The following is a 23924-nucleotide window of genomic DNA, read 5'->3' on the forward strand; positions in this document are numbered from 1 at the left end:
TACAGAGTAGGAGAGCAGTCTCTGCTCTTCCTAGGCAAGCTACCACCCATTAGGAAGTTTGTCTGCTGACTCTAGTGTTACAGTACAAAACAAGGTACAGTACAGAAATCTAGCAAATATTTGGGAGATGTAACAGTAATAATTTATCACCATAACAATAGATTATAAACCTGTGGGATCCACCATAGGTGCAGAAAACTGTCTATAAAGATCTACATGTATAAAACTGCAAGCCACATTCAAGAGACCTTTAAGTCTGACTCTATTTCTTCACTGAAGAGGCTATAAATTTGTAACAGACAAAGAAACTCTAAGTGAAGAAACCAGGAAAAAAATTTGAACAATGTGCAATAGTTCAACATCATGATAAACCATGTACCATGAAAAAGCATTTCACATCTACATTCTCTAAAATACACTATATTGTTTTCAAATTTACTTACTGATTTGTAAAAAATGTAAAGTGCAATATTCATTAAGAGTATTTATGTATCAACAACAAGGGAAAACACAAGGCAGTAACAACACAAATCCCTTTCAACATCCAATCTAAAGAAATGAGAGAGACTTTTCTGTTCTTTAGTATAATCAGTTTAGGATGCTCAAGATTGCATTTCATGTACTCGAGCTTCCTCTTTATTCTCATATTCTTCTCCAGGGAGAAATAAGATGACATAGTGTATATAGAGGTAGAGATATTTCATGTCCTTCAATTAAGACAGCTCTGCTCTTCAAGTGAGCAAACTAATTCAGAAAAGTAATCACTATTTGTCTTTTAATATTGTTATCCTCCACTACAGGACACAATATACTGAAATGCAGATACCCTGATTTCTTATGTCTTTTAAACAATTAAATCCCTGAGCACATTCAAACAATTTCCCTCAAGTACACTGAAAAGATATCAAATGTTAAATTACAGCCTTTCATCTTGCAAAAACATTTCAAAACCTTAGACTTAGGTTGCATTCACCCATATCTAAAGAACCGTTCAAAAAAAACCTACAATCTGAAAGTCTTTTCACAATTCCCACTTGGCTGGCCTCACTAAATGAAAAAACCCCAAACAAAAACCTCATTGCAGAAACTCAACCCAATGTGCTTCTCTGAAGAACTGCAGGCAACTGAACACTATTTCCATGCTTCTTCTGCACTGATAGCATTAAATAAATTTTCTTTTATATGGTAAAGGATACAACCAGAAGCTTTAATCATTTAAAGCCATTATTTGTTTTTCATAATAAAATTAATTTTATTTTAGATCAGTGCAAATTAAATTGCCTCACCTGTTTCCATGTATACAAATATGAGCCTCAATTTTGATCAAATATATTTTTAAATAAATCATTTAAATGAGAATAAAATCCTTCTCATTTCTCTTTACCTTTACACTAACTGGAATGTAAATGCAGGTAAATAGACAAACTGAAGACAAGTGTTTCAATCACTTGATTGCCTTGCTGCATAATGGCAATATGTTTTTCTTTCTATTTTCTGAAGTGCATAAAGTCTGTTTATTTTGTATACTGCAAAATGAGTTTCAATTTCTTGATTAACAAGGGTTGACTAAAAGCAGGTAATGCTTATAAGCATTGATTCCACTTTTACCAACATATTCCAATAATTAAGTATGTATATTGTGATTTGATTTAATAAGAGCTTTCTTACTGAAAACTCTTGATTCTTCCAACAGTGATAACAAACCTAATGGTTTCCAATTTCACTTACTAATTTAAGAATAAACCCCAAAACTGAATTTAGTGATAACTGCAATATTCCAACAGGACAGTGGAATTGCTAAATTAGTAAGAACAATCCAGTATTATACACTGTCCTAGAGAAAACTAGTTGTGATAAATAACTTTACTCTCCAAAGAGCCCTTTGATACCCATATTCCAATAAACCTTATTTACTCTCCTTTTCAACTTACATATAGCCTTCCCAAAAGCCTATGGAACAACACAGACCCCAGTGTCACCTTGCTTTATGCCACTTTCTCACTACAAATAGCTATAATATTATTCAAATGCAAGAGTACCTGGAAGAGATAAGAATATGGATGAAAGCCAGCTGGCCCAAACCAAGCAAGATAAAGATAATGACAGTGAGAAGTGGGAATTTGTCAGTGGAGAAAATGCAGAACATGACTTTTCTTCATAAAATGATTTACAAGTGAGCACACAGGCTTTTTATACACTTCACTGAGAATTTAAATCCCTATTAAGTATAGCTGCTATTAAGCTTCAGTTACAGTATAGTTACAGATACTAGTCTGAGGCATCAGATAATAAAACCCCCTCTCTCTTCAAATTAAATGTGTGTAGAGATTTCCAAACTTAAGTCCATCTATAGTTGGGACTGAATTCATGCCAGCTAACTGTACATTAAGATGACATTTCATTCAGAAAATGCAATGCCCCAAGCTTCTTGAATAATCAATGAATTTAGAAGCTTTCTCTGCCCTCTATGTCTCCTTATCTGACTAGACAAGAGCACTGATATTCTGGATTTTAAAATTTGGTGGAATAAATTAGGATTAATAACTGGATTAACAATTCAGAAGCTCATGAGCGTAGAAGCAAGGGAAGATAGGCTGGGTCTACTGCTTTATTGCAAGATTACTACATATATGTTACTACTATGGATATTGATATAAATATTGTAAAACTCAATTCTGTAACACTACATTTTGTTTTGCTGAAGGGTAAATGAACACAAATTGAGAGAAATACAGAAAAGGTTTACTTGATACCTAGGAAATGTAGGTTCTACCTTAAAAGAAAAATCAAATACCATATTTTGTTTGGCCCACAATTAAAATTCAAATAAATTTAAACAGAGTGCTATGACTGCATTTATAAACACAACCATGAGTATGAAGATTAACACTAAAGAAGAAAAAGCCCTATGAAAATTAATGAACAGCAGACTGATATAAAGGAACTATGAGTAAATTAAGCCTGGAAATTAGAAATAAGTCCACTGAAGTCCTCAGGTTATTCAACAGCTTCTGCAGAGGAACAGCAGGGACAAAACACTAATTACTTTCAATGTGAAGCACACATTGCTTCTGAATCAAGGAAAAAGACTGTTTTACTCTGGAGGTCAGTTTTTGTTCCCTGTTCTATTCTCATTATGATCCTGCTTAGGAAACATGGAACTCTGAGACCAGAGTCAGTGGGGAGTTGCTCTATGTTCTTAATGCCACTACCAGCAGAGCCATTACTCTCACTGTGTGGGCACAGAAAAGCATAAATTATCTAGTCTTTTGACCTTCTGAAATGATAAATACAAGGAAATATCTTACTCTATTATTAGAAGCAGATCATGAAACAAGAATTATTAGAATTTAAAGCATTATGGAAATTAATTTGAAAGCTCAGTGGTATTTCTAGACCTCCATAATGATTGTGTAATATTACAAAAGATGGACCGATGTTTTGGTTACCTTAAAACATTCCTGGTTTTCTCCAATAATTAAAACAATCTTTGCATTATACTTTTTGTGAAGATTGGTTCTGATAATATACATAAAAAGCACATTAAAGACATAAAGATTAAAAGCTTAAAGGGCTACAACTCTCAGTAAAGTTATCATTTTACTGAACCACACCTAAATGACAAAGGTTTCCTGAATTACTTCTCTAACTGTGAACTACCATGACTATTAGTGTTAGAAAATGTTTCTGAAGGACTGAAGAAGACTTCATCTTCCAACTCTTTCAAAAGGTAACTTTGCTTTTTCTTGGAAAAGACAACCTTCAATTATCACATTGTAGAGAACCAAATGCATTTGATCTGAGAACTTTGAAGTTTAAAACAAAAAAGTAATTAAAAGGAAAAGAAGAAACAGGGTGCATAATGTAAGAAAGCAATCAGGACAGAAGAAATAAAATAGCAGTCTGTTTATGGAGCAGAGACCAGAGAGGTTGTTTGATACCTCCGCCAGGTCTGAAAAGAGCGCTTGGCTTGTGCTACGTCTCAAAGTATCCCAATAGCTCCTGGGGACAAGGTCCTCTCCTTCTGTTTTAACAACCTGCAGTTTCAAGAAGCACAATTGTTTGAAAAACAAAAGACAATGGAACAACCATTTATAAACTTTAAAATATTTTCTAGCTGATCTTCAAAATTAGGGCTTGGTTCTCTTGCTTCTAAACAGTGACATTTTTACCAGTTACATGACACTTTGTAAATGAAAGGAACATTGCTCTATTACAGCTATTTCCCTAATGTTCTTGGCTGCCCCAAAAGTATCACTGACTCCATCTTCTCAAACAAAATAAATTCAAGAAAGCAGAAGTGAAAACATTTACTAAAAGTGCTTATCAAAGTGGCCATTTAAACTCAGCATTTTGCCAGTGTTTTTTTCTATCAATTCTGGTTTTCCAGAAAATATTAATTCATATACTTATAAAATTAATTTTTTCATTGGTAAAATAAAAATATCACCATATAATTAGTTATATAAAATAATTTAATCTAATATTTATGATGACATCATTGCACCAACAAAGAAAGGCAAAAAACAAGCCTAGTAAGTTCAACTGTAACATACTTATCAGGAAAACACTATCCACATCTGATGATCAAACTTACCTTGTCATGAGAATGAACACCACATTCTTTTATGCATACAATTCTATAATTACCTATTTTAAGTATTCACTGAATTTGTTCTCTTACTGGAGTTACTTTAGTCAATTGAATTAGTACTTCTGCTGTGCACATTTAATTTCCATTACATGCATCACATCACAGTTATCATGTTCTGGTTGGCATTTGGCCAGTGAAAGCACTCATGCAGTACATGCCAAAGCAGTCTCAGACACAAATGCAGTATGCACCAGAACATGAATTGAAAGAACTAATGAAGACTAAAGAACCTATGCAAATGAAAATACTAAAATATTTAACTCATTTAAATCATCACCATATGCTTTTTATGGCCTATGGACCTCAACATATTTAAAAAAAATAGAACTGATTTGTCAGATGGAGTGAGGAGAAAGGCCTCATGCATGAGGCAGCATGTTGGACTATCCCAGACATTCAGGGTTGCATCTCCTTGGAACCTGGGTATCTTCAACTCCTCAGGACATCCAGGAAAACAAAAGACTGCTACACTTCTTGTTTCAGTAGAAGAAATAGAACCCCAAAATATCTATTTTTGGAGATGAGGGATTTACTGAATTCCTATACACCTGGGTCTCCTTTGCATGGAGATCTCCATGCAGATAGTAGGAGGGCAAAAAATATGGCATGCACCTGGGCATTATCTTGATAAAGTGCCTGGACATGGCTCAGTCCAGAAGATGATTTTTTTACTGAAGCTGAAAATTACATAAGTAGAATATCTAACTAGTTTGGTTTCAGTTTGAAACAAGAGAAAGCATGGGAATATGGCAATCACTGTCCAGCAAGTTTTGCTGCAGTAAAGCCTGATCTGAAATCTATTGAATCACAAGGCCTTGCATATTCTACTTCATTTTTCTCACATCACTGCAGTATGCATATCATGTCAACTGCACATTTTAATTCAACAGACTTCCTTCCTGCATATTGCTCCAATTGTAGGTGCCAACTTCACAAGAAATAAATCTGTGCATTTCTGTGAATAATTATATAACAAAGCAAATTTTAAAATTGGAATTTCATAACTCATCTAATTCTCCTGCATCCGATCCTCTCACTTGGAATATCACAATAATGCCCCAACAAGATAAATTCTTCTATTTAAACATAAAATCTGTCTGTTTTTTAAAAACTGTTTTACTTCTGCCATGATCCAGAAATTAATCAGGTCATGATGAAGACATTAAAAACCGCAGAAGATCTCTTTCTGCTTCTCTTTTTCAGCCCTCAAAAATTATTGTAAAGAAGTTTACTGTCACCTAAGTAATACAGGGAATCCTTTCCTAGTTCAGCACTGAAAGTTCTTATGTATTTGTTCTGTAGGTGAAGCATAAAAATAGGAAAGCTCTCTTCAGGTTCCTTTTTGGGGGGCAATAAAGAGGTGAAGGATTCAACTGACTAATTATTCACACTACACAATATGAAAGAAAGAGATGGATCAAATGACTCATGCAGGATGACTTAATTTCACACATTAATTAAAATATGTCTACAGTTTATTGAAATGTATTTGTACTTTCCCTTAAAAATACTGTTTCCTCCATTTCATATAAATAGACAGCAACATTTCCTCCTGATAGGCTTGCATGTTCAGCATGCATGCAACAATCTTTTATGCAAGTCAAGATTCCTCACATTTTTACTGATTAGCAGAAATAATTTACTTGATGAAAAAGATAAATACAATAGATTTTCTTATAGCATATCATTTCATCACACAGGTGAAGACTGCATCAATTGAAAATAATTAGAGTACATACACTGTTAGTAGGAGTATGATATCCATAAAGTTGAAGACGCTGACATACAGCAAAAATGGGCCAAGTCAAGTATCACATGTCAGAATGAAGACAAAAGAAGGGGGAAAAAAAGACAACAGAATAGGTTAAGACAAACAAACCTTTCCTTTATATATATCATTATTTTTGTTTGTTTATTTGTTTTCAATATGACAGTGAAGAAAAAATTGGTTTATTTTCAGTCTTAGTCTTCAACTTTTCAAAAGAGAAGTACAGGTTTTAGAGATTACCCTCAGGGCTTATGTGCCATTTTGCCATCTTTATGTTCTCCAAAAGCTCTTCCTTTAGGTATAAGTTTCCTTTGTTTAAAATAAATAGTCTCTGAGAGATTCAACAACAGACCTACAGTTTTGAAAAGCTGAGCAGGATAGGTCTCTCTGGGTGGGAAGAAAAAAATCCTTTTTTTCTCAGGGAAGGTTTAAAAAGTAGTAATTTTTGAAAATCATACTTCCTGTCATTTCAGGGACAAAGAATAAAGACTGAGCATTGATGTTGGCAAATGTATAATGGACACTGAGAAGCTCTGCTGATATGTCAAAATATTTCTTATAATAAAGAATTTTTTCCATAAATATGCAAATTGCAAATGAACAGGTTTTTTTTTCTGCTCTCTGCTTGGCAGAGATTTGTCCCTGATATTTACTTTTCCAACAATAAAAGAAGCACCTGTTATTGCTGCCATCCCTCAGACAAACCACCACAGACTCATTTATTTCTGACTTACCTTTTTTATTTGTTTGCACAAAATGCAAATTTGACATTATGTGAGTACCCAATATTCCACAAAAATTTATTCAGATTAATATATTTTGCATTGGTCATAAGAATTATTTAGTAAGAATTTAAATTTGAATATAAAATCTAAGTTCAGTTGCAACATTTCATAATCTATTTTAAAACTACTATGCAGATAACAAGCACCAGGATCAGAAGGTCTACATGGACAGTTTCAGTTAGCTCTGAAAGTAAGTTTGTAACTTGGTCTTCCCACTGAGATCTCTCACTGTTAGAGACAGTATCACTGGCTCATTACTACTCACCTTTCCCTAGATTTCTAAACTCCAAATGGAATCAATTCTACTGTCATAACATCTACTACAGTATTTAAGCACTAATTTTTCCTTCCTATAAAGCACTTACTCTTTTTTTCCAGTAACTACTGTTTAGGCAAAATACTGCTTTTTTTCTACATGTGAAGTTATGCCTATTCTTCTAACAATATGAATTTAGTGACCAGTGAAATATATACACACATAATTTTGTACTACATCAAAAAAAAAAAAAAAAAAAAAAAAAAACAAAACCCAAACAAACTACCAGATGCAACTTTTCTAATTTTACTTACCAGCATTGCACGTTTTTCTTCATCTCCTCTTTTTTCTCTCTTCTCATTTTTTTTCCTGAAGATCTCTTGGAGCTAAAAAGCAAACCATTTTGTTCATATTTAGTGTTCAGCCTGTTTTCACATACATAACAATATCCTTCATCATAAGGAACATTACAAACAGTATTAAAATGCAGTTCTTTACTGAAATATCAGAGTTTCATGATGCTTTATTGTTCATACCCATGCCTTTGCGTTCCTTCTGTGACTTAAACCATCACACAGAAAGGGAAAAAGGAAATATTTTTTTCCACAAAGTAAGGGTAACAATTCTACTTGGGAGCACAATACCAAGAGTGTCCTATTTAGCCAATCTGGCCAAAATAAAAAGGGGAAGTTCCACCCTTTTCACCACCTCCAGGCACATCCTTTCGTGTCAGGTTCTAATTAGTGTCTCTGTGGTTATGTAGTCAGCTGGATCAATCTTTTTTTCACATTAGTTTCCAACCTGATCAGTTCTTACTCCTGCTGGCACAAGGGAGGGGTAGAAACACCTGGTGGGGGTGAAACATTCCCCTTCAGCAGCAACAAACTACTACTCAAGAGTAATTTATCAAGTACCCTTTCTTTTCAAGTCTGTTCAAAGAATACCTTCAGGTCTTGTAAAATACCCCTTTCACAACTATCTCAACATGAAGAGCTTTAAACATGACTTCTGAGAAAACCTCAAATACAAGATTTCAAACATACAGATTCTTAAGCATATTTATTTTTGTAAAGTCTTCAGAGTAAGAACTGGATTGTACTTATCTTTCTCTGCAAGTATCTGTTTTATTTAGGTATTTTTATTTACACTAATACCAATTAATGTTCCCAAACCATAAGAAAAAGGTCTCACAGTGTTTAGCAATAGAAAAAAGTATTAACTGTGATACTATCTAGGTCACTACTGGACCTTCAGCTTTTAAAAAAAATGCATGTGAAAATATCACACTGTCTCATGTAGCATTTGTTATCCTCTAAGTGGGCTGGAAAAGGAATAAACCCTGATCTGAGAAACTTGCCCAACCTAGAATATGGTATTTTCAGAACCAAACACCTTGGCATACAGACACAATTGTGGCAGTTCTTTCAAAGGAGCAATTTTACCTACCATAAGTCTGGTAAAACCAGATAATGTAAAGGCATGTACACAGAGCTCCACAGGGATTGGAATGTGGAACAAAAAGTGTGTGTGATACATTTTGCAAGGAAATTTTCCAAACTAAATTTCTGGATATGTATCTTTATTTCAGAGAAGGCAAAGGGATCAGCAAGATTTACTGCAGGGGTATGGCAACATTGGAATGAAAGAATTCAATGTTTAGTGATTAATTAGCAAACACATTTATAAACAACATTTTATGAATTTCCAAAACTGACTGCTGAGTTCTGGAATCTCCTATCAGGCAAATACAGACCAGAACATTTTGTGCATCACAATACCTATTTTTGAATATGGGATAAATTTACAGACCTTGGTAAATTTTTTCAATTTTTTTTTTTTTTTCAAACCTACAGGCGCAAGTTACTATAACTTATGCCAACAAGGAAAGAGTCTTGATAGGATAGAGTACTACAAAGTTTGCAACCCAGAACAATGCAAAGAAAAAAGTTAAATGAACAGAGAGAAACAGAAAGAAAATCCCTTGTGAAAAGTGAAGTGACAAGCCATCAAGCAGGAGAGAAGAGTGGCAGTAATTGAAAAATCAAAAAAGATCAGTAAAAAGCAAGGCATCCTTGAATGTATTTCCCCTGCCACAGAGGCAAAAGAAGTAGGATTCTGTTGCATGCATTATTAAAGCCTTGCTAAACTTCTGGAAATGGATCTTTTGTTCAGAAAGAGTGCTATAGGATACCAGTGACTGAAAAAAAGTGAATGCAAAAAGGGTCTAGGAGTACTTTCATAGGAACATTGTTTGAAAGAGGATAATGAGATGACTGCTGAAGGCAGCAAAACCAAGATCTCCAGTAACAAGGCAACACAATCCTTCTGTTCCCTGACCTCACCCCTATGACATAAGCAAAGAGGAAAGCACAAACACCATGAAATTAGTTTACAAAAACAATACAGCTGTTATCAGAAAAATAAGGCCTTTTTCAACCCTTCATTACACACACTGTTTCCTCAAGAATCACATAACACGTGATCCCTAAACAAAGCTCTTCAAAGTCTCTTTATTTATAAAACTGAATAGCATTTATTACCAATTTTGCAATAGCTGCTTGTAATTGATGGATAAAGATTTTGCAAATGTTGGAGTAGTTCATATGCCAACTTTTGAACAGTCTCCTTTCAGGCACACAGGATATGATACATTATATTCAAGCAAGGTGAGTAAAGATGCCAAATGTATGTTCTGGGGCCAGTTCTATAATAGCTGCAGTATCACAGAATCAAATTCTATTTTCATATATACTTTCATTATACAAAATTCTATCTACCTATCTATTCTTTTTCACTTCAGATCTCATATTCTGACTTAAGGGTTCTGATTTAATTTTTGAAGGATCACCGACATCTAATGAAGCAGAGTTGCACTCAAGTGCACTCAAGAGCTATACAAATTTGTTAAATACAATAATCCCCTACAATGGGTAGGTGACAGTATACCTAATGTTTAAAAATTCTACTTTCTTTCTTTCATCCACCAAGTCTGCCAACAAAAATAAGGAGAAACTAGTCAGGGATCATGACAGAGAACAAATAATAGCAGGATGTGAAGAGGACTATAAAGGCATAGTTAAAAAGAAGTATTAGTTAAATATTGCCCTTGTTTCCCACTTTACATGCTTATTTTATTTCATTTTTAGCATCAGTTTCTGAAAGACTAAGCCTCTTCAATTTCCTCCCATTTAGCTGTTGTAATGGAAGCTCTTTTTTATATCAGAACAAACTTGTCAGTCTATTCCACCACATCCTGTTACACTGAATCATGAAAGATGCTTGCTTTTTCTTCTTCTTCCTCTATTTTTTCCTTTTGTTAACTAATCCAATGGTTGCTGGTTTGTTCCTCCAACTGGAGAAGATGCTTATTAAAAATTAGCCCTTACAAGGATGCGTACATTTAATAACAGAATACAAAAAAAAGTTGAGTATGCCACAATTTGCAAGTGGTGTCACCTTCCAAAATATATTTGGAATTTAAGTTCAGCATGTTAAGTTTCTTCCATATTTCTATTTTCTTAAGGTTATCATAGTTTATTTGAATCAATTAAGAAACCTCACACAGGAAACTAGGGTGTCTTTATTTTAAATAAATTGGGGTCAAACACTTAAATACATTCCATGTGTCTGTTTCACCCTTGGTATTTTGTTCCATCTTTTTCAATAAGGCACTGGGATTTTTCTCATGTGTACTCACTGTATTTCAAATGCTCAACTACACAAAAATGTGTGGAGATAAAATGTATGTCTTTTACACAAATATATTTTTCCAACATCTGATTCAATTCTTATAAATGTTGTATTGCATTAATCATCTGTACTCGTTGAGTAGAAAATTAAGGCCTTGTTTAGTCTTCAGAAAGCTTGCCTATACCATAAAATTTTAAATTTTAATTTCTAAAGAAATTAAACATTAATGTTCACCATAACTGAGTGCTTCAGTGTAATCTCAGACAGCTGCTGCCCATGGACACCAACAATTTAGAGATCTCTGGTTTATGGTACACATTTTCAGCATAAAGCCACACAGTTATCATAAACTCAGAAGCGCTAACTTTAAGTGGTCAATTTTCTGCATTTCCTTTTTTTTAATGATCATTTATTTAGAATGGCATTAATTATTCCTCCCATTTCTTTTGAAATCAGAAAATAAATTAAATGAACATAAATCTAAAATAGCCCTCTTGTTACTGCAAGATCATTCTCCTGAACTTGGTGTATCCTACTACCTGAAAACTTATGAAGCATTGAAATTTTAATTTTAAATATTTTTTAATTTAATATCAAAGATTTATCATTATAAAAATTAATATCTAGTGGACGATTTAGGATCTTCAAAGATTTTCCCTCAAGTGCCAAATTATTCTTCATTTTCAAATCTCACCAACATGTGAATTTTTCTTTTGAAGTCTGGGCTTTTAAAAACTGTTTACATTTCTAACCTGAAAAAATGAACTCTGCTTAAATAATTACTAAGATGGATTTACAGAACTGCTTCTTCCAAGCCATAAACAGAGTAAAGCTCTAATCTGAAAAATACTTTCGTTCAAATTAGTAATGTAACAAAACCTTGGATGCAACCAAACTACTGCCAAGTTCTAGGTATCCTGCCATCTGTTCCAAAGCACATGGAAATCATTCAGGTCAAAGTCAGTTTCCCCTGCAGGAATATTCTCTGTAAAAAGAACTCACTGAACCCCACCCTAGCAAATTGCTTCAGCATATGGATTTAGGGGCTAACTTAGATACGTGTACAGTATGGTTTTTTTTCATTACAGATCTTGTCCAAAAGAGATGATGGTGTCACATTAGGTCAGTCAATATTTTCGGGTCACTTGTGATTATCAGCAGAATGAATGGCAAAGTGAGGTGATCATTAGAGCAATTAAATAACTGCTAACCATTAAAACATTTCTATGACTTTAATAGCCTATCTGTGACTTACAGTAGCAATTAGAAGATCCAGAATAAAAACTAGAATTAAGCTTCAAAAATAATTATATACAAGACTCCTGTGAACTCTAAGAAGGAGCTTCTACTTTCAGTTTACATTATAAGAACACTTTATACTAAATCAGGCAAAAAAACAACTACATTCAGTGAAGAATAGTAGATTATAGTCTCATGACTACTGACATCATCACATTAGTTTCAAGATTACACCAAAAACTGCAAATATACCTACCACTAAGAATTCCTTTTTGTCCACCATCTCATTGCCATCAGTGTCGAACATGTTGAAAGCAATTCGAAAACCTGCATGTGGCTCTGCCAAAAAAATGCCAAACATTCAATTATTTATCTTCTTGGAAAGAAAGCAAGTATAATACTCTAAGAAATTATTTGGTGTCCCTTCATAAAAGCCAGAACCTCAACTAATTTAAATCAGGATGTTTGTGTACATACTAAATGCAAATCATAACATCTGTAAAACAGTACAACCCATTTTATTCGAACAGAGGGCATGCTCACAAAAGTAGAAATAGAACATGAAATATTCAAGAATAATATAAAGAGTGTTAGTTCATGGAGAGAGTCCATTTTATATTACAAACAGAAATATGTAGAAAATAAATTTTCTATGAAAACACAATGCTCTAAAAGACACTTCAAAAGATTTTGAAAAAAGGTACAGGACACAACTTCTGGTCAAAGTAAATTTTATGCTGAAAGACGCTCAACATTTTCTTGTTTACATGCTTAGAGCCATTGAAATTTGAGACCAGGTTAGAACTTATTTCTGAAACATGGTGACTTTGAAAGTAACTGTAAGTAAAGCCTTTAGGCAACATTTTGGGGATACCCACTGATTTGTACTATGAATGAATTATGGCCAAAAGTTAATTCAGATAACAAAGAAATGATGGAAGAATCATTGATGCCATAATGGAAGATACTAAGGGTTCAGGGTCAAGTTCCAGCTCTGATTCATAATAGGAATCCAGTTCATCTCCAAAAAAACCCCACAATAATCCAATAGAAATTATTTAATTACATGTAAGTGAAAGACAAGTAAAATTCTTTGCTTCTTGCCAGAAAACACCTATTACAATATTAAAAAAGTCTGTATCAGGCTTAGTTTAGGTTATTTTACTTCAATTTTATGGGAGATAAAAGAATAATTTTTCAATTTTGTTAGTGTTTCTGAAATAAAAACTTTATATTTTACCACTGACTTTGATTTTGCCTATTATGCACTAATTGATGAAACAAACCAGCAACAATGTGTATCTTTCTGTTCTCCCTGTATTAATTCAGGAAATTTAGCTCAAATTTTGTAGGAATTTCAAACAAGAAAATAAATTTAAGCTCTTAACTGGGGTTTAGCTGGAGCTTATGGCACAGCTTCATCAACAACCACTAAAAGGTATTCTGGAGAATAATGCATTTAAATAATGCATAACACAAGCTTCCAGAAGGCAAAAGAGGTTCAGAGGGACATAGAGATACATAGTGTAGTTTTTCTATATGCAGGGATGGGAAGAGTAATTTAAAACACAACACATTCAGAGCTTTGAATCTGAAGGAATCTTTTATCTCCAAAAATACTTACTTGTTAAAATACATAAGAGGAATAAATATTCTGTGTAAGATATCACACCTGAAGACAAAAAAAAAAAAAAAAGCCATGTTAGTTTCATCTTGCCTTCATATCATAACCTTGAAAACATTAAATCTTTATATATAAGGAGAATTTTTGTACACGTGCATATTTGTACATTCATACTTGTCTGTATGTAACTATTTTTGGTCAAGAAATTATTGGTCTACAAAATTCATCTATGGCTTGGGGCTTTTTGTTTGGGTTTGTATTTTAGGGGAAGAGTACATTAAACATGGCAAGTAAATTGACATTCAGTGGAGCATGGCTCATTAAACAAAATCTGGATAAACTCTTAAAAGCTAATATAAATGATTTATTCAATTTTCTTTCCAAAAACCCCACCAGTAATTCATGATAATACTCTTTAACAGTATGAAAACATTTGCTTTGAGAAGATTCTCAACATGCTTCCTCCTGATCACACCATTTGAATACAGGTCTTGACTTTATTAAGTGCTTTTAAATGCATGTGCTATATTAACTGAAAACTTGATCTCATAGTTTTTTTCTTTTTGCAAGATTACAAAAGGGAACCACACTGTGGAATGGCACTTCCTTTTCTCTTCAGAAGTGATTAAGGCAAAATTTAAATTAGAGCTGAAGTCAATACCCAAAGAGTATGTCTTGTACCATAAGTCATACTTGTGCCTTTCTAGCTCTGGAGTAACGGATAAAGAGACAACCTTGCAGAATGTCCAGAGCAGCAATGAAGAGAAGCATCTCTTAGTTCAACAAGAACAGAAAACAACAGCTTGCAGCTCTCCCAAGAGCCCTTAGCTCCAATGACCTTTGAGGCTGAACTAGGGAAACTTGTTCCTGGTTTCTAGCAAATTGGTGTTGTCTGTCCTCCAAAACCAGAAGTGTTAAGTCAGTCCACAATCTCAGATTATTTCAAAAGAGTGAAAAAAGAACTATTTAGATGCCTGAGAGTAAAGATGTCTATCAGCTGGGATTTTCAAAAGTTGCTGGCTGTCTCCTTGATTTCAGTCCAAGTCAGGTGCAAAAGTTTTTCCAAAAACAGCCACATCTTTGGATGTTTAAATATCTTATTTTAAAATCTGACTTAACTGAAAATGTGACAAACTAGGTAAGCAATCATCTGATTTTTTTTCACTGAAAAACCTGTACAATTAAAACTAAATGCAATGTATCGTTCACGTGGATTTTACTTTCACTATACTTCACATCCCATCTTTTGATCCAAGAGTAAATTTAAGTTTTCAGAACCAGTATTTTATTACTGCTAGTAGATCTAGTTAGGAAAACTACTATGATTTTTTAATACCACCTACTCTTCTCCTCAATTTACACATTATTGAAGATTAGTAATGATTAAATATAAGCATTTAAGTAAAACATGCTCTATGCTTTATCTTCTTGCTTTTATACAGCAGCCTGCAGAAATTAAGTTTTCAAAGGCCTGCTTGAATCTGTTTGGACAAGCACTTATCAAGAAATCAGATACCTCAAAGGTTCTCATTCACTGATGGAAAACATTGTTTAATAGCCAGTCAATAAATGTAAATATATTTTTTTTTGTATTTTGATGGCACCTTCCTTGCTGTAAAACAGGAAGAATGTGCAATTGTCAAGTAGTCCATCACAGGTATGAAGAAAGCAATAGAAACAGCCCTGAAAGCCTTCTCTCCTTTTGTTTGTACTGGCATATTGTAGCTGCAGACAGATAGTTCTGGTTGATTGCTCTGAGTGTTATGGGAGAGAGGCTCTGAAATGATGATTGAAGGGAAAGAAGAACTTACACTGGGATCAGAAACAAGAGAAGGAAGGCACTCAAGGGAAAAACATAATAAAAACTTAAGGTCAGTGGGCATAAATCAGAGTGCCTCAGCTGAATTACATAAATCCATGGCAAAATAAATGGACATAGTCTTTTGCTAATTGCTTTGTATGTGCATATTAAAAAAATTGTTAAGAAACAAAAAAGTAAAGACTACATTAGAGACTACATTATAACTACGGAGACCTGAATTCTATTACCATTTCTTTAACCAATTTACACTATCAGTCATAAGACCCATCATATTTTCTTATACTTTTATAAAACTGGGCAATAGAACTCACTTTTTCATAAAACATGCTGAAAAGATATGCAAGTACTAAAGTCTAATACTAATTTTACCATTTTATTTTGACAGTTTGAGTCCTATCCAATTCCAACTTTTGCAGAACTCCACTGGCAAAAAACTGGAATAAGATACTGTTGAATCAAGACTACTCATGTTGCAGACATTTTATTACAGACTTAAAAAGCAATATCTAGATACATTTTTAACTGATAATGTACTGATCTAACAGATTCCGAGGTTGAATTTTTATGCAATTGATATTTCAAAAGTCAGCTGTATATTGCAATTAATATATTTATGCAATTAATATTTCAAAAGTCAACTATATAGAAAGCAGCCTAGAGCAAAGAAGTACACTGAAAAACAATGCAAATATGTGCCAATTTCTACCTCTCTGTGAGTGTTGGCTGTAAACTCAGGGAAAAAAGAGTGCCTCCATGCACTAGAGAGCCTCCTTTGAGAGTAGTGTCCACACTACTTACTCCTTGAATAAATTTGAGCTGCATTTGAGTTATATTAACCAATTACATGCATATGTTTGATTGGAATTCTGTTGCTGGTGTGCTTATTTCAAACACCCATAAAGTATCCTTTTACAACAAGTACTTGTGTCTGCTTTTGAAAATACTTCAAATGCACCACCACACCTTTGCCACTCTGAATATAAGCAAGGAAATACGTAGATTATTTATTATAAATAGCTTTTAAATGTCTGTAAAACCATAATTGTTTCATTTCCCTATGTTTTTTTGTTGTGAAGTGATAGAGCTTATTAAGAAAGAAAAAAATACAGGAGAGGAGACTGGAAGTGACTCTTGGATTTCACTGATCAATAGTGTGAGTTTTAAAAGCTATCAAAGCCCTCATCTGCAGAATTTAAAGGAATATATAACATTTCTGAAACAGTCTCTTTGTGTTGTGTACAAAATGCTTTTCCAGTGATATAAGATAGCACTACTGTCTTTAGAAATAATCACATTATTGAACCTACTGAAAAGAAGTAAAGAGATATTGTTTCTTTACTGGAATAGTCTGTCTATAGTCCAGATATCATTCATGGCAACAAACTGAACCTGAAATATTCAAACATCAGCTTAACAAACTCTGAGTCCCCAATCACTTAAAGAGGTTAGTTGGAAGCTGGCATCATTAAAACACTGTAGAGATTACATGGAACTTTTCCAAGTTGTAAAATGTAGAATGCAATTTCTTTATTTTTGAGAATTGGACTCTAATAGATTAAAGTACATCATCACAAAAAAGTTAATAGAATGGTAATTTGGTTCAGGAAAATAAATTCTTCTTCATCACCTTTCTCATTAAGATTACGGAAAAGTTTGGATGATCCTTTCCAAACCGGTGGTGTCTCCATAAGGATCTGATTCAGTTCCTAAAAATAAGGTTTAAGAAATTTAAAAGCATATATTTCAGTATTTAATTAAGTAGTTAATAGATAATGATTAAATTCTAGGATATCAATATAAAAGACAAGGGACTGCATGCAAATCTACCAGTTAATTGAACTTCAGTTACCACAATGACTTTGGAAGTACTCAAGCACTCCATAAATTTTTGTACACGTGATTATTGCAAGAATTACTCATCTGCATGAATGCTAAGTTTTTGCTGAGTTGGAGAGAGACATGCCATGTATTTGTGGCTGAAATAACTCACCACTGCTCATATTGACTGAAGCCAAGGGTAAGTCCCCCTGGATTTCAGTAAAGTTTTCAAACAAAATCTGAGCAACTGTTCTTTTAAAACACTCGACCTGAACTAAAGAAAACTTCACCCGTGAATATGAATGTACTTTACTTAAAATACAGGGAAACAGACAGGGGCCTTTTGAACTTATACAAATGAAAAAAAAAAAAGAGGCCCTTAAACACTACAAAAGGGAGAGAGTGGCATAAATATTTCAGGCAGATTTGGATACACCTATTACATCTAGACACTAAGAAATGCAGTCAGGTATAGACTGAGGGAGAAACTGACAGATGATTGAATCTGTAAATTCACCAAAACAGGCACCGCAGCTGAAGTATTTGAAATTCTGGATTCAGCTGAGGCTGAAGGGACAAAAATTAAGAAATTAAAAGTTTCCTGTGCCTCTACATTTACATCAAAAACAAATTCAACTACCAAAATGTATGGTTATGAGACCACACAGGAATTATTGCTCACCTGCTTTGAAAGTGATCGCCATTTTTTAGCATCTGCAAAAAAAGAAGTTGTTATGAATGCACAGGAATTTAATTATTCCAATGTTGTGTCATAAAAATTGGGCTATAATAATTTGTGTTTTCTACACAAAGAATTATTTGCCTTACTTTATGAGTGTAATTGTCTTTATGTTATTAAAAAACCCTTTAACTTAATACATACCTAAAGTCCTAACTTTAAAGAACCAATTCAGATGTAGTTTTTAATCCAGCTCTGCTTCAGTGAAGGAAAAGACCTTCAACCTCCAAAATATGGATATATTTTAAGGATTTAAAACATTTAACAGGAAACAGAGGGCATTCATGCTAACCCCTGGAAACAATATTCTGAAATTATTATTTAGTAGCAGTAGTATTAAAATGCAAATTGTAAGGAGACCTGGATTACGATTCTTGCTTCATGGACCACTGATACTTTTTAAAGCAAATACAGAAAAAAAGCCTTTGAAACTACACCAAGTGCTAAGACACCCTTCATCCCTTCCTACTACCTCATATTCCTTTTCCAGCCTCTGTCAGGCTCAGTTCTTTGGTAGCTGTAATTGAACAAGAGTTGTCCATAACCATTCAAGAATTCAAAACTTGAGGCTCATCACCACCTTCTCAAGACAAATATTTGTACAGATTCAATATTATGATAAGACATTGTGAATACTAGAATTCACAAAGGTCCAGAAATTAGCATTTTATGTGGTCAACTCCATAACAAATATTGGTAGGTAAAGGCTTCTTTTTGTAGAGCAAAAGATGCTTTGTAATTAGAAATCCTTTACTCATAATGAACTTCATGCATCATTAAATAATTAAAATAATACACAAGCTACCCACTATGGTCTTTCATCAATTCATGGTTAGAAATTGACTGAAATTTTCATTTTACATCTTGGTAAAGATTTATACCAAGACTGTTGACAAATCTCACTCTAACTATGGTGAAGTTATATCATGCAACATCCTAACATGAGCTAACAGATTTTTGTTACAGCTCAGTATTAAGCTAAATTTACTATAGTTAGCACAAAGGGGAAAAATATAGTTCATCTTCTCTTAATTTGCTTTCTCCATATATAAAGACATATTCAGATTATAAAAATGTATAAATAATGACTCTTAAAAATAATGTATGTTCCCAAATGAAAGCCTGCACCATAAAGGCAGAAAAAAGTTAATGACATCCTTTATTTTATATTTTTTTTGGTAATAAATGCCTGGAGTAAAAAGTTACATTTTATAAAGGAAAACATACTCTTACCATATTAGTTAGTATTTAATCAAAAAAGGAAGTGAACACCCTCTTGACTTTTGTAGGGTTTACATGATTTCCAAAGTAAATCAATCACAATAGACACATTCACTCCATCACAAATATCATTCAGGCCTAATATTATTAGCTTTTCTATAAAGCAGACATAAAGAGCTTCTGTTATTATACTTCAAGGGGCATTTTTGCTTTTTGACAAAACTCAAGACCTTTCTTGGCTTCATTCATAAAAACCCCAGGTATACATTTTTTTTTATTATGCAAAATATAGATGGTCTAGTATGTCAGCCTGAATGGAGCCAATTATATACAACTTGCAAGTTATTTATAAAACTACCCCAAAAGTAAAAAATAAAATGTTTAGAATGTATTATTAGAAAAATTCCTTCCTTAAATGTACTACTTTCAACAGAGCAAGACAGAAAATTGACTTGCCCGAGAAGACAAATGGTACTTTGGCAATACTGCAGTACAAAGGTTAAAATTACCATAGTCAGAGATGAGAAGCTGGATGTGGCAATCTGTGGGTCATCTATTTTAGCTATTACTTCCTATTTATCAGCCTTCTGTCTCAATTTCCCAGACAACACGACCTGCACTAGAATGAAGTGATCTACTTCTACTTAATTGTAATCCTTTAAAATAGTTATGTCAGCCATGTAATCTCTGATACCACAAAACCTAAAAGACACCCAGGTAAGTTTTGCTTTTGGTCTCAGAGGTGAACTGGATGAACGGAAAGGATTTTGATACAAACAAGGTTTGCTACACTGAATTCAGAAGGGTGCCTGACTGTGCAACTCCAGATCTCTTCTTTTCTATGAGATAAACAGAATGTCCTTATGAGCTTAATGATTTTTGGTTTGGTTTTGTTTTTAAAATCTAAATACTTGCTTTGTGAGAGGAGGAAGCAGAAAATTCATCAGCATGGAAAAATATTAATAGCAAACCATACATATAGTGTGGTCTAGCCAATCAAACTGTCATAAAACAGAGTTAAACCAAAATGTTTTAATGGTGTCCAGTATATACAGCACAAATGTTTCATGACCATACACAGTGAAACCCAACTCCACACTAACAAAAAAGGGAAGAATTGAAGTTGTGAGCAGAGGAAATAGATAAAAAGTGCCGATGTGTATTTGTATTAACTTGTGTGATAAGCAATCTGCTTCCTCTCTTTTAACTGCAAAGCAAAAAAAAATTGCTTTTTGGTAAGAGTTTCAAAGTTTTGCAAGTTTTCACCATCTAAGCTCTATCTTCTGTCTTCACTGTTACAATGAGATTATATCTTTATTCAAAAGTTACAGAAGTTTTGATCACTGATGTGCCATGACTGAATTCTTTCCTCTTGTTTCATTACAGTTAACAGAACAAAAGGGAAAAATCCAACATCTGCACAGAATTTTAAGAAAACTTAAGGTGGGTGATTATACATGTCACACCTGAGCAAAGATATTCCCATTCTCCAGAAGTTCTGTGCTGCTACCAATGCACTGCAAGCCTGAGGGCCAGGAAATCAAACTAGAGCAAAAAGGGATCACCTTACTATTTAGTCACTCTTTGATAATTAAAGCAAAGATTTTACAACAAATGGCCTAAAGTTGATAGTTAATTTTACATTAATTAACACATAGTACTAACACTGGCAGTGTTTAAGTGTAGAAAGTTGATCCCCTGGGGGACTATAACTCTGACTCAAAGCATGTTATTTAGCATCTTATTTATCATATTTCTAAATATGATGCAGTTATATCTTATCTTTAGCCTTTTAGAAAATGTGTATGTTGCCTGCTTACAGAGGAACTCCACAAAAGAGGAAGCACGAGTTGTACAGCAATACAGGCCTGCTCAGAAAGAAACTGTGTCAATGCAAATGGCAGAAATTAACTTGCCATCTTTCATGACTATTGAGCTGTTTGCAACCTTTAAGACAAGAATGTTGAACTAGCATACAGATGTTTACAATCTAGTAACAATCAGGACACTGTTTGTATGCATTTGGACACAATTAAAATTCTGAAGATGCAGTACCTTTTTACTACAACCAGAAACAGAAGTAGGAATCAAAAGCAAATGGGAAAAAACCATGCACCACAGACATTTTCCCTAGCAGTTTTAGCATTATGAAGGTCCTGCTTACGTTTGGGTTCATCACTGGTAACAGCCTGGATGAAGTCGTGTGGAGTCATGTATAGCTGTCCTTCAAATTCCAGACTGGCAAACCTACGAAACCGTTGCTCCCGCGGAGTTGCATAAAGGTGTAAATCTTCCAGGTCAGATCTGCTGTCTGTAACCTTCAAAGACAGAAGGACACAGTTTCAATCTATGAAAAAGGCTCTGATTTACAATTTTTTATTTACTATTTACAATTGCCACATTCACCATAAAGGAACTGTAACTGTAAAAGTGATAATTCATAAAGTCAAACATATCCAAGTATTTTTCTATGGTAAGAGTTGAAACTACAATTGGGATTTCACTGCTATCATTTCCAGTCTTCTACAACTTTAGCAACAATCTTTGGGTATTGAAATTGGTGGTACTACCCAACCTCAGAAGAAAAAATTAAAATAAAGAGAATTTCGGCTCCTGAATCATAGAAGAAGGGGAACTTTAACTCAAGGAAATCATTGTAACTTCAGCAGGCAGACTTCAAACAACTCTGCCAAATCTACTTCAGTTTTCTGATAGTTCCAGAAGAGAAGAGAGTAATACTTTTTCTATATTGCTTCTTAATATAGAGGGCAGCTGTTGATAGTAATAGGCCTCTGTAATATGATCCAGTGTAAAGCTACCATATCTGTGGGAACTGAAGAAGAGAAGAGCATAATTATAATTCCAGAGTTACGAAAGTATAATATAGCGTTAGGTTCAAATATTACGAGAGTCTGTGTCAGGAGTTTCTGGTATATTTCCCATCCAGCTGATTTAAATGTAAACTTGGTAGTACAAAACTTTAAATATTCTAAATTCTCCCATCTTTCTGTGGCACGGCCAAACCTTCAATAGAAAATATGCTACTGCTATCTGAAAACTCTTTTTAGACCATGAGGCGAACTCCTCTGTGGAATCATTATCTTGAAGAAAATGTAAGTATCAACATTTTTTCAGAGATGAAGAAACCAAACCCAAACTGATTCCTAGAAGGAAAAGCAATCATATAGGTAACTTCTCCCATTATGTTGAAATAGGAATGCAGCATCTCATCAATGAAATCTCCCAAGTTGCTCATTATTTCTGTCATTTAATAGAGTATTCCTAAAATTCTCCATCTGTCTAACTAAGGAACACAGAATTCAACTAATATTATGGTTTCTTTGAACAACTAAGAAAACCGACAAATGCACTTTATTTTTCAGAGAGGCATCTAAACCCAAACATAACTTGTAAGATTTATGCAGAAGCTGTCCACTTAGAGATAACTGTCCTCATATAGAAACACAAACTGGTTCTCCAAAACCTTTCTAAGAACAGATTTCAGATTTCAGCAATTAGAAGCAAAGACACGTTTATATTGAGTAGTCAAAAATCTGGGCTCACTTTTCTTCAGCTTTTCAAACAACATCCTTAAAAAACAAAAGATTGGTGAGACTACTGCAGTCAAAATTTTATGGCCTCAGTTGTAATTAGGAGATTAAATTAGATGTGTAGAAGAGAAACATCAAAAATTAATGTGTCTAGAAGAGGTCAAACACTTTCTATTTGGAAAAAAAAAAGTTTTAGGGAGCCTTACTACTTAATAGCTTATCTGGGACATTTTTACCAGCCTTCTATAAGGAGAAAAGACTACTGACTGTGTATTTCTCTTTCTGTATTTCTCTGTCTCTAGTTCTTTTGAAATCATTGCTCCATGGGTGTATGTGTGAAAATGTTTTGTTTCAATAGACGAACATGTCAAAGAAAGTAAGATTAAGAGAAAGGTCGATACAATAATTTAATTTTCAGTAGACTGCTCTAAAAATATTCTGCACTCCTGCTTGAGAAGCAGCTCTAAACCCAGGCTCCATGGTTTTTATAATTTTCAAATGATTCATAATTAAATATAGGGAGAAAAAGACAGTCTAATGCCAGACCTACAAAGTCATTTTAAAATGACTGAAAGAAGCAGAATTCTTTTCTAATGTACCCACATGCAAGACAAAATATTTCTGTCCTACCTCACTTGAATATTTTGGTCTTACTGATCCTTCAGCAGTCCAGTGGCATTCAAACTATGCATTCATGTGGGAAATACACAAGTCAGTTGTTTTGATAGAACTTCTAGTGACACAACTGATTATCCCT

General features: G+C 33.7%; 1 protein-coding gene across 4 annotated transcripts in view; it reads right to left on the reverse strand.

Moving 5' to 3' along the window:
• The window catches only part of MICU3 (mitochondrial calcium uptake 3), a 52388-nt gene that overhangs the window by 17662 nt on the left and 10802 nt on the right, over nt 1-23924 (reverse strand). For 2 of the 4 annotated variants that reach the window (XM_054632856.2, XM_077177492.1), the window contains exons 2-9: nt 21781-21934; nt 18339-18370; nt 17466-17544; nt 14017-14064; nt 12649-12731; nt 7778-7849; nt 6394-6432; nt 3942-4037 (exon numbers count right to left, since the gene is read on the reverse strand). In XM_054632856.2, the coding sequence (XP_054488831.2) occupies nt 3942-4037; nt 6394-6432; nt 7778-7849; nt 12649-12731; nt 14017-14064; nt 17466-17544; nt 18339-18370; nt 21781-21934 (603 nt within the window). The remainder of the gene's footprint in view (nt 1-3941; nt 4038-6393; nt 6433-7777; nt 7850-12648; nt 12732-14016; nt 14065-17465; nt 17545-18338; nt 18371-21780; nt 21935-23924) is intronic. The other 2 variants (XM_054632857.2, XM_077177493.1) reach the window with 1 other exon arrangement.

The sequence above is a fragment of the Agelaius phoeniceus genome, chromosome 4 (assembly GCF_051311805.1).
Source record: "Agelaius phoeniceus isolate bAgePho1 chromosome 4, bAgePho1.hap1, whole genome shotgun sequence".
Taxonomy (NCBI): Eukaryota; Metazoa; Chordata; class Aves; order Passeriformes; family Icteridae; genus Agelaius; species Agelaius phoeniceus.